Here is a 17,087-nt window from a genome sequence, read left to right on the forward strand (position 1 = left end):
GCATCTCCAGCAGGATCATAATTCATTGTTGTTTCTTTCCAAGTTGCCATTCTTCCAGGTACTGGGTTATATAAAGTGTAAGATGATATATACTCTGTGGATCCAAACCTAGAAACTGTGACTTATATATCACTTATTATTGGGATATTTTCCTGTTTTAGTGTTTAAGGATGTTACAGATTCTCTGCACAACCTTTTGTACTTTACATAATCCTCCCCAGGTCATTTACAGAACAACATCAGTCAAGAAAACAGTTGTATGTTATTTTACACTGTTCAAGTATTGAGAAATGTTATTGTTGATTTCCTTTGGGGTCCTGCACTTGAAATACATAGTTACACTATATTAGATGTAAATGGCTTTCTAGATAATATCTGTAGCAGATAAGGATTGATATTATCTATGAATCACATAAACCCTCATAATTTGATTATTCTTCCTTAGCCAAAAGACTCTTCTTTTCCACAACATGTAGAGCTAGTTTGTACCTGCGAGGTTCAGGCCTGCTTTGCAGGTTGCGTTGAGGCTCACAACACCTCCAGGAGCCCCAAGGGTCAGAGTTTATCTACCAAGTGTGACCTTTTTTCTACTGGTCAGCACAGAGGTGATGTAAATGGCTGTCTCCCATTCTCTGTACTGGCTTTCTGTCTTAGAAGGGCCAATGACATAAAACTGGTCACATCTCCCAGGTCCCATGAAAAGATGAAGCCACACCGAAATTCAAACTGTTTTGGTGGCTGCTGCAGCCAACAATATTCAGGATGAACATTTCATTCACTGTTTTTTCCAAATATTAATTGGTTTTATTGTTGTAAATCCTAATCCTGGTCAAGGGCCACCTTGTATCATAAAACCACAACCAAAAAATACCAATCATCCTTCTCCTTTAATTTTTCAATTAAAAATTACCAAGTCTTACAATTCAGCTCTCATCTCCAGATCTCAGTTTCCTCCATGATGCTGCATCATCACAGCTTTTACTTTACTATCTTGTATCTTTTAAAATAACCAACTAATTCCGCATCATTAATGAGGTCCTCTCTTGATTCATCCCAGTCTCTCAGAGTTGAGAGCAATAACCCTTACTCCCCTACCAAAAAGCATTTCCTAGTTTCACTTAGAAGGCAGATATAATCTAACTAAAGTGAAACCAAGTTAACTTTGGTGGATCTACAAGTAAAATAGAGATCAAATTTATATCACTAAGCATTTTGAGGGCACAAACTTTAAATTACTTCTACAGCTGGAAAATGCTGCCCTTTCTGGACAGGCTCTCTTCTTATTCTCATTTTTAATCCCCCGTTTTAGTCTTCATGCCTTGTCATGTGACACTCAGTTTTATTAACTCAGATTATATCCTTCATTCACACATCTAGCTGAAAACCTAAGTAAATTTTGAGTGCATTCTGTGAAAACATTCTGGGAAGATACATGATAAAGAATACAGCTTTTCTAGGCATTTGTTCCAGTAGGAGAAGCTTCATCTTGGTCTGCCTCCCTGAAGGCATTTTCTTTCCCTCTCAAAACAGAAATCCATAATGGCTCAGAATTACAAATCCAAACCAAAGCAAAGTCTAGTCAAAACAAAAAATTCTGCATTATTTGTTTTTTCCCTAACAAAAAATCCAGAAATCAAATGGTTACACAAATGAGTGCCTATCTTCACATATACAAGAGATAGCCTGTTTTAAATTCTCTCTAAACTATAAATTGCCACTTATCATTGGATTGTATTAGAATGCTTTTGAAGTCCGCTGAATATTTTTTGTAACTTTTTGCAATGACTTCTCTTTTATTCTAATACATGCGCCATACTTAGCTATACTTGTTGAACATTTTTCAAGCAGAGTGTCTAATAAATACTTAGAATTTACTTAATGCTTGATAAATGAAAGGGAGTTACATGGCAATTACCATGAATCTGTAGTTTTAGGTCAGTTTTATAACATTAGAATTCTGCCTTGTTGAGTATCTAACACCATCTATTATGACGTCTTCTGCTAAAATAATGTTAACACCTGATTACTTAATTTTCTAAAATTACTTCAATTTTTATTTCCTGCCATATATCTCTGTATCACTTAGTGTCATATGCTAATTACTTTTAGCCACATTTTCCAGAAATCTTACATTTAAATAACTGATTCACTCAGACATACCTTCGCATTTTCATGCAATAAGCAGTTTTTTGGCTTAAAAGTAAACTTAACACAGTACCCAATTCTTATATTGTTATGTCATTAATACAAATATATTAGATATCTTTAAAATAACTTATGAAGGATGTTCCCTTTATATGTAGCATTTACCAGTATACAAATAGTATGTTTATAAAATAAGAAAATGCCAATATATGATAATAGCTCCTTTTTGTTTTTCTTTCTGAATGGTGAAGTTAAATGCAGACTAATCACTGTGCTACAAAGAAAATGAGTAAGGCAGCATTTCAGAGCTAATGACTGCTCAGGGAAAGCTGGCAGTGTGTTCCTTGGGAACATTCAGCTCGTGAGCAAAGCTGTTTATACAGGGTGGGAGACATCCTAATGTGCTGCATACAATTACTAATCATCAATTACAGCATTTATATGACATCTATCTTTGGAGCGCACCATATTTTGTGTGCCTTCTAGCTGAGACTGACCACTTAGTACCTTTTCTCATTATTTGGCTGTCATTTCCAGCTACCAGTCCCTCCAAAGTAAACAGTTTTCTTGTTTCTCTTCATTTTCATATGTGATGAGATTTATTCCCAGCTGCCTCTGTAAGAAACTGAACTGATTCCAGGCACTGCAGTTGGATTTTTTTGTTTTGTTTTTCCTTTTCTGTAGCTAATACTTAAGATTCAAAGCTACGTGTTTGTTTATGAGTTTCAGTGTCCTAGTGCACAGATTCCCTCAATGTATTCTTAAATATAAAGCTGTGCCCATGCATGTGCACATCCAGATGCATGCCCATGTGCACACTGGCACATATTAGCCTTTGTGCTTCCAGGGTAAAACTAATTTGAATCTGAATGCAACAGTCATCACTCTTGCAAATTCAAAAGCCACCCACTGAATGGATGTTATTGTTCTGTGTGTAACTTGTGCTGAGGATACCACAAATTGCAAACAGGCTACCGGGTTGTAATATCTTTGAAAGTTGTTGCTGCGGTTGTTTCTTCAAACAATGAAAAAAACGCAAGATCCAGCCATTCACCAAGTCCAACTGGCCAGATCTATGGACAGTGCTATCTCGTTTTGGAAACAAATCATGGGAGAACAGAATATTTACAAGTTTCAATTTTTACTCATGTAAATAATCAAACTTTGGGCCTGATCCTGTTCTCAATTACTTAAATTAATTAATGACAGATGTCCAAAATCAGAGTGAAATTCAACCCTCAAGAGAGAATTCCCACAAGGCCTTTATATAACTGTTTTAAAGGACTTAAGTGATGCTTAGGCTCTGTGCTGGCCCTCTGCAAAGAATAAATTTTACCCAGAATGCTTACTGCTTTGATCCCTTATATATAACTCACATTCTTAAGTTTGCTCAGCCACAAAAGATCTATACAGAGCTAAATAGCCAGATCTTCAGCTGGCGTAAATTTATGTAACTTCATTGACCTACATGGAACAGTACCAATTTTCACTACTCTGGCTTAAAGAATCTCCATGGGATAGAGGTAAGTGCGTATGGTGGGTAAATGGATGAAAGGCGCTTCAAATGATGAAAGACTATATTGCTCTGGAAGTGATTTAAGTTAAACTGGAAAAAAGCCACTCCTTTTCCGAAATAAATCACACAGGGAGTATAATTATGCAGTTAAATTTCTTCTCATGCAGTCAAGCTTGAACTTGCCACCACATTTGTGTAAGAAATGAAATGTTTCCCATCTCTCAGCAATATGCAAAGTTCTACATTTAACACACATATATATGTGAGCTATACAAGTATACATACAAATATATTTGTATCCTTGTTCATTTTGAAGACAAGGGTATTTGTAATTTTCTGTCTTATTCTGAAGGCCAAAAATCTGGCTTGGATCTGCATTCCATATCACCTTGCTGGTAATAAAGAGGTGGATTTCTAGAACAATTTCAAGGGCAGTAAAGAAAATCTCTTACTTCCTGTTTTATGCTCTCTAGTCTACATACCCTTTTTTCTGAAGAGTTGTATGCTTTACCAATGTTTTACCATTCTAAATATACTGTTAAAGCAGGTAATTTATAGAAATGCATGATGCAGAGCCATCTTACGGTATTGTTGATTTTTCTGTTTGTGTCTGAAATCACAGAATCACAGAATGAGTGGATCGTGCAGAGAACTGGTGTGCTTAGCATTGCTGAGTTTTAAAACCAGGAATACTCCTCTGTCATGGGAATTCCTATCCTACTGCAAGGCGCTGTTTTTCCCCAGTTATGTACTGAAGTAGTAATTGCTTTCTTTCCAGCTGTTACACATTTGTATTGAAGGCTGGGGAAACTGGCGGTGGTCTGAACCATTCAGTGTGGACAATACAGGGACCTTTATTCGTACCATTCAGTAAGGGCCGAACAGCATCACTTATTATCAAGGTTCAGCAGCTCAGTGGAGTCCAAAAACAAGTAAGTATTTGATCCAGTTTGGAAAAAAAAAAAACATGAGTAATTTAAATTGTTATTTGTCCACAAATTAGTCACCTTATTATTTATTCTCTCCTGCGATCTGCAAAAAAATAGTATGACCATCTTCTGGAGGCATTTTTGGGAGTTTTTAGGATGATAGAATCATAGAATGGTTTGGGTTGGAAGGAACCTTAAACATCATCTAGTTCCACCCCCCTGCCATGGTCAGGGACACCTTCCGCTAGCCCAGGTTGCTCAAAGCCCCGTCCAACCTGGCCTGGAACACTGCCAGGGAGGGGGCAGCCACAGCGTCCCTGGGAAACCTGTGCCAGTGCCTCACCACCCTCACAGTGAAAAATTTCTTCCTAATATCTAATATCTAATCAAAATCTACCCTCTTTCACTTTAAAGCCATTACCCCTCATCCTATCCTTATGTGCCCTTATAAAATGTCCCTCTCCAGCTTTCCTATAGCGCCCCTTTAAGTACTGGAAGGCTGCTATAAGGTCTCCCCAGAGCATTCTCTTCTCCGGGCTGAACAACCTCTCTCAGCCTGTCCTCATAAGGGAGATGCTTCAGCCCTCTGATCATCTTCATGGCTCTCCTCTGGACTCACTCCAACAGGTCCATGTCCTTTTGATGGGGGCCCCAGAACTGGACACAGTACTCCAGGTGGGGTCTCACGAGAGCGGAGTAGAAGGGAAGAATCACCTCCCTCAACCTGCTGCTCATGCTTCTTTAGATGCAGACTAGGATACAGTTGGCTTTCTGGGCTGCAAATACACATTACCCAGTCATGTTGAGCTTATCAACCAACATCTCCCCAGGTCCTTCTCCTCAGGGCTGCCCTCAATCCACTCATCGCCCAGCCTGACCCATGTGCAGGACCTTGCACTTAGCCTTATTGAACTTCATGAGGTTTGCATGGGCCCACCTCTCAAGCCTGTCCAGGTACCTCTGGATGGCACATCCCTTCCCTCCAGTGTGTCAACCACACCAGTATCAGCAAACTTGCTGAGGGTGCACTCAATCCCACTGTCCACGTTGCCAACAAAGAGGTTAAACAGCGCCGGTCCCAATACCGACCCCTGAGGAACGCCACTTGTCACTGGTCTCCACTTGGACATTGAGCCCTTAACTGCAACTCTTTGAGTGTGACCATTCAGCCAATTCCTTATCCACTGAGTGGTCCGTCCATCAAATCCATGTCTCCAATTTAGAGACAAGGATATTGTGTGGGACAGCATCAAATGCTTTGCCCAAGTCCAGGTAGACGACATCAGTTGCTCTTTCACTTATCCACCAGTGCATAACTCCATCATAGAAGGCCACCAAATTTGTCAGGCATGATTTGCCCTTAGTGAAGCCATGTTGGCTGTCATTAATCACCTCCTTACTTTCCATGTCCCCTGTCATAGTTTTCAGGAGGATCTGCTCCATGATCTTACTGGGCACAGCAGCGAGACTGACTGGCCTGTAGTTCCCTGGGTCTCCTTTTTAAAAATGGGGGTTTTGTTTCCCCTTTTCCAGTCAGTGGGAACTTTAGCGACGGCTGCAAATTCTCTGATGTGATGGATAGTGGTTTGGCAACTTCATCTACAAGTTCCCCCAGCCTCAGGACCCATTAATGCATCTCATCAGGTCCCATGGATTTGTGCACTTTCAGGTTCTTTAGATGGTCTCAGACCTGAGCTTCTCGTACAGGGTGGTTCTTCATTCTCCCAGTCCTGCCTTTACCTTCCGCAACTTAGGCGGTGTGGCTGGAGCACTCGCTGGTGAAGACTGAGGCAAAAAAAGTCATTAAGTACCTCAGCCTTTTCCATGTCCCTGGTAACCAGGTCTCCCATTTCCTTCCAGAGTGGGCCCACATTTTCCCTAGTCTTCCGTTTATCACCAACATACCTATAGAAGCTTTTTTTGTAGCCCTTGACATCCCTGGCCAGATTTAATTATTTCAGGGCTTTAGCTTTCCTAACCTGATCCCTGGCTGCTCGGACAATTTCTCTGTATATGCTGCCAGCGTATCTGCCCTTGCTTCCACCCTCTGTAGGCTTCCATTTTGTGTTTGAGTTTGTCCAATAGCTTCTTCTTCATCCTTACAGACCTCCTGGCATTTTTGCCTGACTTCCTCTTTTTTGGGATGCATTGCTCCTGAGCTTGGAGGAGGTGATCCCTGGATATTAACCAGCTTTCTTGGGCCCCTCTTCCCTTCAGAGCTTTATCCCATGGTACTCTACCAGGCAGATCCCTGAAGAGGCTGAAGTCTGCTCTCCTGAAATCCAGGGTAGTGAGATTGCTGTGTGCCCTGTCTTTCCTTTACAACTTTCTTCACTTTGGTATGGATCTTCATATTTAAATGCTCAATTACCACCACATATTTTGCATGATTTGTAAGTTCTGACAGTGCTAAGTTACACAAGCTCTTGCATGTTTTAAGCTCTTGAGAAGCAGAATTTGTATCATTTTAAGAAACTGCTGATTTCTTATTCTAAGTTATGCTTCAGTCTTTTGTATTGTTAAAAAAGAAGCAATGACCAAATTAACATTTGAAAACGGGCTGCTGTGCAGTAACTTTTCACATACTATCTTTGTAAAGAGATCTGTAATAACACTGCAGTCATTCTGCCCGCGTTGGCAGAAGCCAGCACATGTGGTGGACATAACATATTCAGCTCATGAATATGGCAGAGCGCCTTACATCGTGCAACAGAAATACAGCTGATCAGACAAGAACAGTGCCTGGCGTCACTGAAAGCGCTGCTGAGATTTTGCTTGGTTGGTTGTAGCTATGGTGCGCACCCTCATTAATGAAAAGCAAATGAAGGTGGTTGTAGCAGTGATACACATGGAATGCTGTTCCTTGGTATAGCTTGCTGTGATAGTTTTAAGCCCTGCGGGGACTGGAGACCACATTGCTGTTGTCCCTCCCCCACCCTCGGACACAAGTAGGGCACAAACCCCGGGTTAAAATAAGAAGAAATTTAATACAACAGTGTAATAAACAATCTGAACAACAACAACAATAGCAATAATAACAACAACAAACAGTAATAACAGTAAACAAGACAAAAGATATACAGAGAAATACCACGATGGATACAGACAGCTTGCTCATGATGCTCCCTGCCACCAAAGCCACAAAGCAAAAAGCTTCCTGTGCTGCTGCTGGACCTGACATCAGCATGGTATGAATAACCCGGCTGGAGATCCCTTCCCCCTGCTTGGGAGAAACTTAACCCTATCCTAGCTGAACCAGGACACTTAGAAAAAGTTAGATATGTGTTCTATGATAAATAATTCATGTACGATGGTCAGCAACAACTCAGAGTCTAATTTGGTCATTTTCTAGGTGGGTGCACTTAAATACAGAAATATGGTACAACCATTTAATAGAAAGATAAGATTTAAAACACCAAACATACTGAAAAGTCTGTATTGCTGAATTATGATGGGAATGCGAAGTGTCAGTAGAAAACTTTCTTCTGAAGTATATCACTGTGTCTGCTCAGAAAGGGCTCAGCATTCAGAGACAGTCACAGCACTCTTAAAATCCAACCAGAGCTGTGACAGCCATGGGCAGTACTGCTGAGTTCAGTGGGAACAAAAGTGGATATGTTACATGTTTCTTTCAAGCTGGATACTGCCTTAGCAATATTTCAAGTGTTTTAATGCCTAGGTTTCTATGAAATTGAACATACATTTGGCCAATAAAAACAATGTTTTACCATTCACTGCCTTCAGCAGTGCTTAAGAAAACCTAAAATAGGGAGATTATTCTTCTACAGGCTTTCACTCTATAATTCAATTTTGACCTTTCGTTTTCACAGTTGTTTATATATGAGCTGCATATTTTTGTGTGTTTTAGATCCTAATCTGTGGAAGACAGACAGTCTGTAGTTACCTTTCCGAAAGCATTGAACTGAAAGTGGTTCAGCATTACATTAGTCAAGATGGACAGGCCATTGTTAAAGAACACGTCAACTGCCTTGCGGCCAAGCAGAAGTTGCCTTCATATGTCCTAGAAAACAACGAGCTCACTGAGCTGAGTGTGAAAGCTACAGGAGATGAAGACTGGTCCCAGGACGTGTGTCTAAGTTCTAAACATACAGAACACAGCACTGTCATTCAGGTATGACTCAAAATAGGTGTATGGAATATAGCATTAAAAAAATGTCTGAGAGAACTGGGGACTTAGCATTTAGACTTCTATGTGATATGATGAAATGTTGAACATTATCATACTGAAATAATTTTAGTGTAATGCTGCTGATCTCTCTGCATACAGGTACCATCTTCAAAAAGTTCAATTACATATGTGTGGTGCACAATTTTGACTTTAGAGCCCAACTCTCATGTGCAGCAACGATTAGTAAGTACATTTAATGTTTCTGAAATCTAAATGTTTATGCCTCATGTCATAAGGGGAGAATGACCCACTTTAAATATTTATTAATAGCTTGTTTCAACAGTTGTAATGCTGGAATACTATTAGCCTTAACTTGGTATATTCTTTTCATTTCGTAGATTGTTTTCAGCCCTCTGTTCATTGTAAGGAGCCATCTTCCAGACCCAATTATCATACATTTAGAAAAAAGAAGTCTGGGACTAAATGAAACGCAAGTGATTCCAGGGAAAGGACAAGAGAAAGCTCTACAAAATATAGAACCTGATCTTACACACCACCTGATGTTTCAAGCCAGGTAAAATTGCTTTCCTTGAAAATGGTTCATTTGTACAGAAGAGAAGGAATAATTTAATTCACTTTAACTTCTGGTGCATTTTTTCCAAGATATGCATATGCAGATGAGATACAAGAAAACAAGCATATGTGGCGTGAAATGATATGATAGGAAATCTTACATTTAGTAAAACTATCCTAAGCACATTGGCATTTGTTTGCTTAAGCAGTCCATGTTTCTGTGTTTTGAAAAATAAATTCCTAAATTATTTCAAAATGTTTTTTAATAATACTGAAGAGTTTCTAGAGTCTCAGACGCAAAGGTCATTACAGTGTCATAACAAATACATGCATGCCAGTTAATGCTCAGGAACTTGTTAGATGTCGTAACTTGATTAATCCATGATTGCCTTGAGAGTGTTCCTACTGCAGAGTATGCTTGAAAAGCTTTATTAAAGAAAATGTTAGTGCTGCTAATGCTTGTTCTCATTCTGTGAGTGACTGAATCTGTTTTCAATGACAGGGAGGAAGATGATCCATCAGAGTGCGCAGTCCCTATCTCAACCACACTAATTAAACAGATAGCGACTAAATCCCATCCAGGTGGCAACGTCAGCCAAATACTCTCTGAGTTCTATGGCACTGCTAATCCTCCCCAGCCTGCATGGCCCTATAATAGGAAGGATTCAGACAGGTAATTCTTTGCTAAACATTCTTCATGGTTGTTGCATTGCCTTTTCAGATAAATTCACATTCAAGAAGACCATGTGAGCAACATTCAATAAGTTTTCAATAATTACATGATTCCTGTATGTAAGATACAGGTGGGAAAAAACAGTTCAGCCTAGGAGTTGCCATTGATAACACTGAGAAGTTGCATCAGCAAGAATTGAAAAAATTGAACTATTTTTCTGTGAATGTACCTTTTTTACTGCAGCTCTAGCGACTATTGTTTATTCAGTAGCTGTTTGTTTCAGTATAGAAACAGGGTTGCTGTAGGAGGAGCTGCTGGGAAAAAAAAAAAAGAAATGCAATTTTATGACTACAAAATTCACAGCTTTATTTCTGAAGGATAGTGGTAATTCTGTTAAGGCATTTTTTAATTGCCCAAATTTAGGTTGAGCCTATACAGTTAAAAATATCTCTTTATAAAAATATATCTAATATATATATAAAATACATGTAAAATATGCCTACATGTAGCTAGATCTGTCTGACAGCATCTCATTATGTTCCAGAATGATAAGGTAAGAGAAGATTGTTTTTCAAAACAAGAAAAGCCTTGCAAATATCTGAAAATGACATCTTATAATTTGTAATCTTGAATTCGTTATTCCCTTGACTTTATTTTTTGTTTATTTGTTTTTGAACAGCAATGAACAGCTGTCCCAATGGGATAGCCCAATGCGAGTAAAGCTGTCTGTGTGGAAACCGTGTGTTAAAACTCTGCTGATAGAACTCCTACCCTGGGCTTTGCTTATCAATCAGTCCAAGTGGGACCTCTGGCTGTTTGAAGGAGAGAAAATCATTCTTCAAGTACCTACTGGGAAAGTAATTATACCTCCCAACTTCGAGGTAACTTTGCCATTCACATTAACAGGCACAGTTCTGCTAAACACTCCTTTTCTGAAGAGCAGTTATTAATCCAGATGATTCCCGCTTTCCAGTCACCGTGTCTGTTAGTCATATGATGAGGAATAGAAATAACAATAGAAATTTGCCACACTGACTGAGTCACCAGTTGGGTAGTATGACATACTTGATAGCAATGTTTGAAAAACAATATGTCTTAAAGATGCATAGTTAAAAATTGTAATACACTGTAGGAAGAAGACCCGCATGCCATGTGATTCAGCAGCCTTCTCTCTGTCATCCCAATTCAGCCAATGAATCTGCAACATGGGCATAATGTAGCAGCCCAAGTAAATTGCTATAAAGTCCAAATATAGACTTTGGCCCCTGCTGTGCTGATCTGCCACTTGGGAAGTGTGTTGACCACAGTAACAAAGCTGACAGCCTGGAAGGAGTGTTTGGTTTGAGAGTGTTTTAGGTCAAGTTGTTTCATAGCTCATATGCTACCAAAAAGAGTTTGATACTGAGATAGGATGAATTACAAACAAGAGTGATTCTTTAGGATGCCTGCCTTCCTGAATTCATAGTTTTGTGTAATGGAACTTCTCACATTCCTTAGCTTGGCCATGCACATGCTTTTCTACTACAACCCCAATATTCTTTTTTTTTTAATAATTAAAATAATTTGATATAACAGCTTGTCAGTTCCAATTGGACGATCCGATACTTCTGGTTTATTTTGCCATCTTTTCTTTCCCCCCCCCCCCATGTATGTCTGTTAATAAACAAAAGGTGTGCCTGTTAACACATATCAGTGTGAACTATGGTCTTGATTCCACTGTGAGGATCAGTCCCATATCCACATTGTGGTTTCATCTGTCCTTGTACCACATAGAATCACAGGAAGAAAGGGAGGACATGAGATTGACTTCACACTGAAAACCGCATTAACTCCAGTAGAAGTGTATCAAATTGTCAACACGTGGTGACTGGTCATTTTTCACTTACAGGAAGCTTTTCAGGTTGGAATATACTGGGCAAACACTAATACTGTGCACAAATCAGTGGCAATTAAACTGGTTCATAATGTGACCTCCCCAAAATGGAAGGATGCCGATAATGGGGAAGTAGTAACGTTGGACGAAGAAGGTTTTGTCGAAGCTGAAATAAAACTTGGTGCTTTTCCAGGTCATCAAAAGGTTAGGAGAAAATTTTCATGATTTGTAACCTTATCATTTAAAAACAAAGTCATATAGCAGATGAAAACAATCTAATGTATGCAGTGTGAAAGCTCTCCCTAATTATGTTAATACATGTTAAACATAATGAGAGCATAAACAATGTATGAAGTATAATTTAAAGAATTAGATCACTACAAACATTCTGACCAACTCATGAAGATAATACAATGTCTCTTGGAAAAAGAATTACTGAATTCTCAATCTTGTTTGGAAAATGGCAGTTCTGTCACTATATTTCAATATCTTTTGCAGTTCTGTGTGTGACCTCATCATCATTTTTATTATCTTACAGTTGTGTCAGTTCTGCATTTCTTCAATGGTTCGACAAGGTATACAAATTCTACAGATAGAAGATAAGACAACAATTATCAACGATACATCATATCAAATCTATTATAGGCCACAACTTTCTATTTCCAAACCCTACTCGGGAGAAGAGGTAAATCACCGTGGATGCTGTTCTTGTTTGTCATCTGCGGTACCTGGGTGTTGATTTGTATGGTCTCAACTGCATATAGCAGAGCTTGAACAGAAATCTTTAGACATAATAAAGTATTTTACGTAATTTTAATTTAAAATACAGAATCCTAGGTAAATTCAGTAATTAACTGTGATCAGAAATCTGTGCAAAGCAGGAGATACTTGCACATTGCAGAAGTAGTTCTGCCTGTTCAGGCACTAATGGCCATTTCTGTAAAACAGGCTTAGTAGCTGTTGAAATTGTTCTCAGAATTTTTCCTGAGTTCACATGTAAAAGAGGTATATTGGCCTGGCAGGCTGAAAGTTTTTTGTATCCTTTTGGGAAGATTCCAGTTATCTGAACAAAGCTGCAGAACTAGAGACCTGCCCAAAGTTTATGTATTTCAGTGGACTGCATCAAATAATGAATACCAGTTTTCTAATAATCACAGTATATTTAAGGACTAGCTTACAGGAACTGAAAGATATGCATGGTCAATATATTTTAATCAACCACTTATACATATTTATTGAAGATTACATTTATAGTAAAATATGTGGAAAGAATTCTCATGGCCAAACTTGCTAGAGGAGTTGGCAGATAAACACATTTTTAAAGTTCCCTGTTTTTGTATTGTTTTCTTTCTGCATTAGTTTTCTTCACGTTGGTATCTACATTTGTGCATCACGCATTTTGTGGCAGTCTTATGGGATGGGGAATTGGAAGAACATTGAGTCTAAAATCCATTCTTAGTTTTATATCTATAAATGGATTTTTTTCTCAGTTATGTTACAGTGACATAACTGTTGCTTTTGGTAGAGTTATGTTGTACAACTGAGAGTGGACTGTAGATAACTGTGCTCACTTAACTGTATACCTGAAGGCAGAATTCGGCCAAATAGCTTTTAAAGCAATGGATTTCATGAAACCTTTAGCTGGTTGTGGGCATTGGCCATTTGAGACTGTGGTGTGCAAGATCAACATGAATAAACTTCCTGCTAGGACCCAGCACATCATGCTACCACTATCTTTTTTCATTTCCAGGAATTCCACTCACCAGACAGTACAGTGTTCAGTATAAGTCCAGCCAGGGCACCACCCAGAGAGGTGCTGAGTGCTGTGCCATGCTGGGACCTGATGTCAGACACCAGCCCCTTAACTTCAGAGGCGCCTCTTACTGAAAAACGCATGCTGCTGAGTTTCAGTCCCAGCGGCTGCGCCGGGAGCTGGGACCTGTGGAGCCTACCAGCTGCCATTAAACAGGAGTTTGCAAGACAGAGCGTGGCGGTGCCCACAGGGGTTTGTAGTGAAAGTGGATTTTGTACCAGGTACTGTGTGCTTGAACAGTCATGAATAATGAACTTTGCTTGTTGCTATAAAGCCTTAGCTAGTAGGAAACCATAAGAGATTAATGCAAAAGTCAAAGTAACATATGCCCCCCATATGTAAAGACAAGTCTTACTTTAAATTAAATATTGTTATCTTTTGATGGTTTTGATGCTTTTATTATAAATGGTTTAACGTTATGGCCATGTACAAGTTGTACAATTTTTATAACGTATGGGCTGCTGGTTTTTTACATGCATAAAAAGTTTATATTCAAGATTACAGTCTTTTTTAATTTGTGGGTAATAATTTAAGAGTTCAAGGACAGTGTGAAATAATACAACACAAAAATTTAGGTTTTGTTTATAAAAGGCAAAAATATATTTTACTAAGAATAATAAGAGGATAAATAGGAAAAGCAAAAAAAGGGATTAACCTATTTTGAGACTACAAGGAAAGATTTCCAAGTTTTAAAGCTTGAAAGATCCAAATGTGCATCCTACATACAAACAAATGCATCCAGCTAGTTAAAAATAACAGTCCAGTGACTTGTCAGATGCCCAGATTCAGTTCTCAAACCTGATACTTGAATCTGTTCATGCTTATACTGGTATGAACAAGAAACAGTCTGCTGAAATTAGAGAACCTACATTTAGTAGTATTTATTACCAGCCATATGATCTTTCTTTTGTTTGAAGTGCTTGATATCATTCAAACCCTCATATAGTTCCTCTGCAGAATCTAAGAGGTGTCATTGTGGATAGTAAAGATGCTCACACAGACTTCAGATTAAAAGAAATTTTAATGGGAAGAACTAGGAAAGGATGCCTTATAATTCTGAGACAGGCAGAGAGGATCTCATGTTCCTAATCAAATTTTTGGACTATTTGTATTTTTAAAATCACCTTGAGATGAAGTTTTTTTAGAAATAGCAAATAAATTTGCACAAGAAAAAAAATAATTTGTGTTTATGCATGAAGACATTTTATGTAGCTAATGAGTAGAACTAAATTAATTCATTTTCATTTTGAAAATTTATGTAGTGATGATCCATAACATTAACATTTGAAAGGGTGATAGCATTGTGGATCATTCCAGGGGAGCAGTCAGTTTCAGATTTATGTATTAGTTAAAAATATCTTTCTTGTGTATCAGAGAAGTATGCGTGCAAATTCTTCTGGAAAATTTTAAAGATTTATGTTGAAAATTTGGGCCTACAATCTCATGTTTTTAATTTAATATAAATCTCTGCTGGCTAGGGCTCTCATCTTGCAAACACACATGCTCAGTTTAACTCATGAGTAGTCTCTATGAAGCGATTTCTTCTCTAATGTTGATTTTTTGTGCTATTTTCACCTGTTCTTCTGTTTAAGTATAATTCTCGGTGGAGATATGTACTTGCCTGAAACTGTGGAATTGGAACTTGATCATAAAGAATCTTACAGATGCTAGTTTTGAATGTTTTTAATTGTCCAGGGTAGTAACATGTAAAGATTTAATCCAAAACATGCATAATCAAATATGCCTGCTTCTTTTTAGAGCTATAGCACTGACTTATCAAGAACATCTTGGCGTGACGTACCTAACACTTACAGAAGATCCTAGTCCTCGTATAATTATCCACAATAGGTGCTCTGTTCCATTGCTTGTAAAAGAGAACTTCAAAGGTGGGTAGTATGCAGTAATTAGAAACAGTGCACTGTTGTAGTCTAAATTATTTTACTGTATCTCCAACACAAAGTTGAGTTCAGTATGTGTTTTGGTTACAAGAACTCGATACCTTCATAAAAGCCTATCTCAAAGTGAGAGACTCTGGAAGATATTGAAGCCTGGAAGCTATTGGAGCTAATCGTGAGGTCAGGAGTGTGAACTTATATATGGTTCCAGGCTTTTGGGTCTCCCTGGTTCCAGCTGTCAAGGTGAAATGACTGTAGGAAACTAGTAGGCAGTGGAGTTTTGTTGACAACAATTCAATCCCATGGAACATTTAAATCTCCTTAGATTTGTAAATGTAGCACAAAAAATATTCCCAAAATTCCAGTTACGGTATGTTAATGTAATCATCAGTGGAACATTATTCATGTAAATCTTAATGACATCAAAAAGAGAAGGAAAAAAACATGAACATGTGAAATTCTAAGCAATAGAAAACTAATGTTTTTATTTATTAGTAATATTTCAGGCTGAAACTTCCTAGTTTGTATAAGTATAGGTGAGTTTTGATTTAATACAGCTTTTAGAAAGCCCTGTTCTTATACATTTTATAAAATTTCAGATACACCAAAGTTTGAAGTTTATTGTAGAAAGATTCCAGCTGAATGTTCGGTTCATCATGAACTTTACCATCAAGTCACCAGCTATCCAGATTGCAAAACAAGAGATTTGTTACCCAGCATTCTTCTGAAAGTGATCTCGTCCGACACATTAGTAAATGAATGGAGTGATTTTGTGGACATCAACAATCAAGGAACACAAGTAAATCATTACAAACTATTTCCTAGTTCACAGCATAAATGGTTGTCTTCCTGACCTGCACAGTATATTGTTCCTATACAAAAAGCATATCCTTTCTGTTAGTTTTAAGTCTGGGAGTTTTCCTTCCTAAGTCCCTTCCCATGGAAGTTTTAAGGTACAGATTACATTCTTCATTGCATGGTTGTAAAAATAGCTAGATCAAAAATACAGGCTTTCTAGCTCTGAATTTTTTCACTTGCTTTCAACCAACCTGGCCAGGCCAAGGCATACCCTGAAAAAATCAGTCCTGAAAATTTCTGGCCCCTGTAAGCGAAGAATCCCACAGGATCCAGGAAAATCCTTCTATTTGGTAATTTAATTATCACAGGATTTTTATATATATATCTTGTAGAAATCATCGCTGTCTTTCTCTCTCTGTGTCTTCACAGAAGCTACGCAGGTCTTTCTAAAACAAAACAAAAAGCCCCTTTTCTTTCCTTCTGTTATTTTTCTCATGTTTTGAGGTAAATGAAAACTTCCTTGACTGGAGTAATTCTTTTTGATGGGAATTTTTTCCATCTTTGAAGTCATTAGTTTACATGGAATCAACATAAACTGCTTGGCTCTTTGAAAGAAATACTAGTTTCAGATGTTTTCCCTGGGGACCAATCACAAAATGCTCTTGATTATTGAGTGTTATGTTATATAGCAAGTAGTTCAGTTTGATTCAGCAAGCCAGTCAAGCAATGCAAGGTTTCAAATT

The 17,087-nt window shown here is 38.2% G+C and overlaps 1 protein-coding gene across 1 annotated transcript in view; it reads left to right on the forward strand.

Moving 5' to 3' along the window:
* Window positions 1–17,087, forward strand: part of VPS13B (vacuolar protein sorting 13 homolog B) — a 477,299-nt gene that overhangs the window by 432,221 nt on the left and 27,991 nt on the right. The window contains 12 exon segments of the mRNA XM_026841594.1: window positions 4,440–4,531; window positions 4,533–4,593; window positions 8,459–8,722; window positions 8,879–8,962; window positions 9,118–9,293; window positions 9,795–9,965; window positions 10,645–10,846; window positions 11,854–12,042; window positions 12,377–12,523; window positions 13,589–13,872; window positions 15,410–15,537; window positions 16,146–16,345. Coding sequence (XP_026697395.1) covers window positions 4,440–4,531; window positions 4,533–4,593; window positions 8,459–8,722; window positions 8,879–8,962; window positions 9,118–9,293; window positions 9,795–9,965; window positions 10,645–10,846; window positions 11,854–12,042; window positions 12,377–12,523; window positions 13,589–13,872; window positions 15,410–15,537; window positions 16,146–16,345 — 1,998 coding nt within the window.

The sequence above is a fragment of the Athene cunicularia genome (assembly GCF_003259725.1).
Source record: "Athene cunicularia isolate RWA chromosome 2 unlocalized genomic scaffold, athCun1 chr2_part1, whole genome shotgun sequence".
Classification (NCBI taxonomy): Eukaryota; Metazoa; Chordata; class Aves; order Strigiformes; family Strigidae; genus Athene; species Athene cunicularia.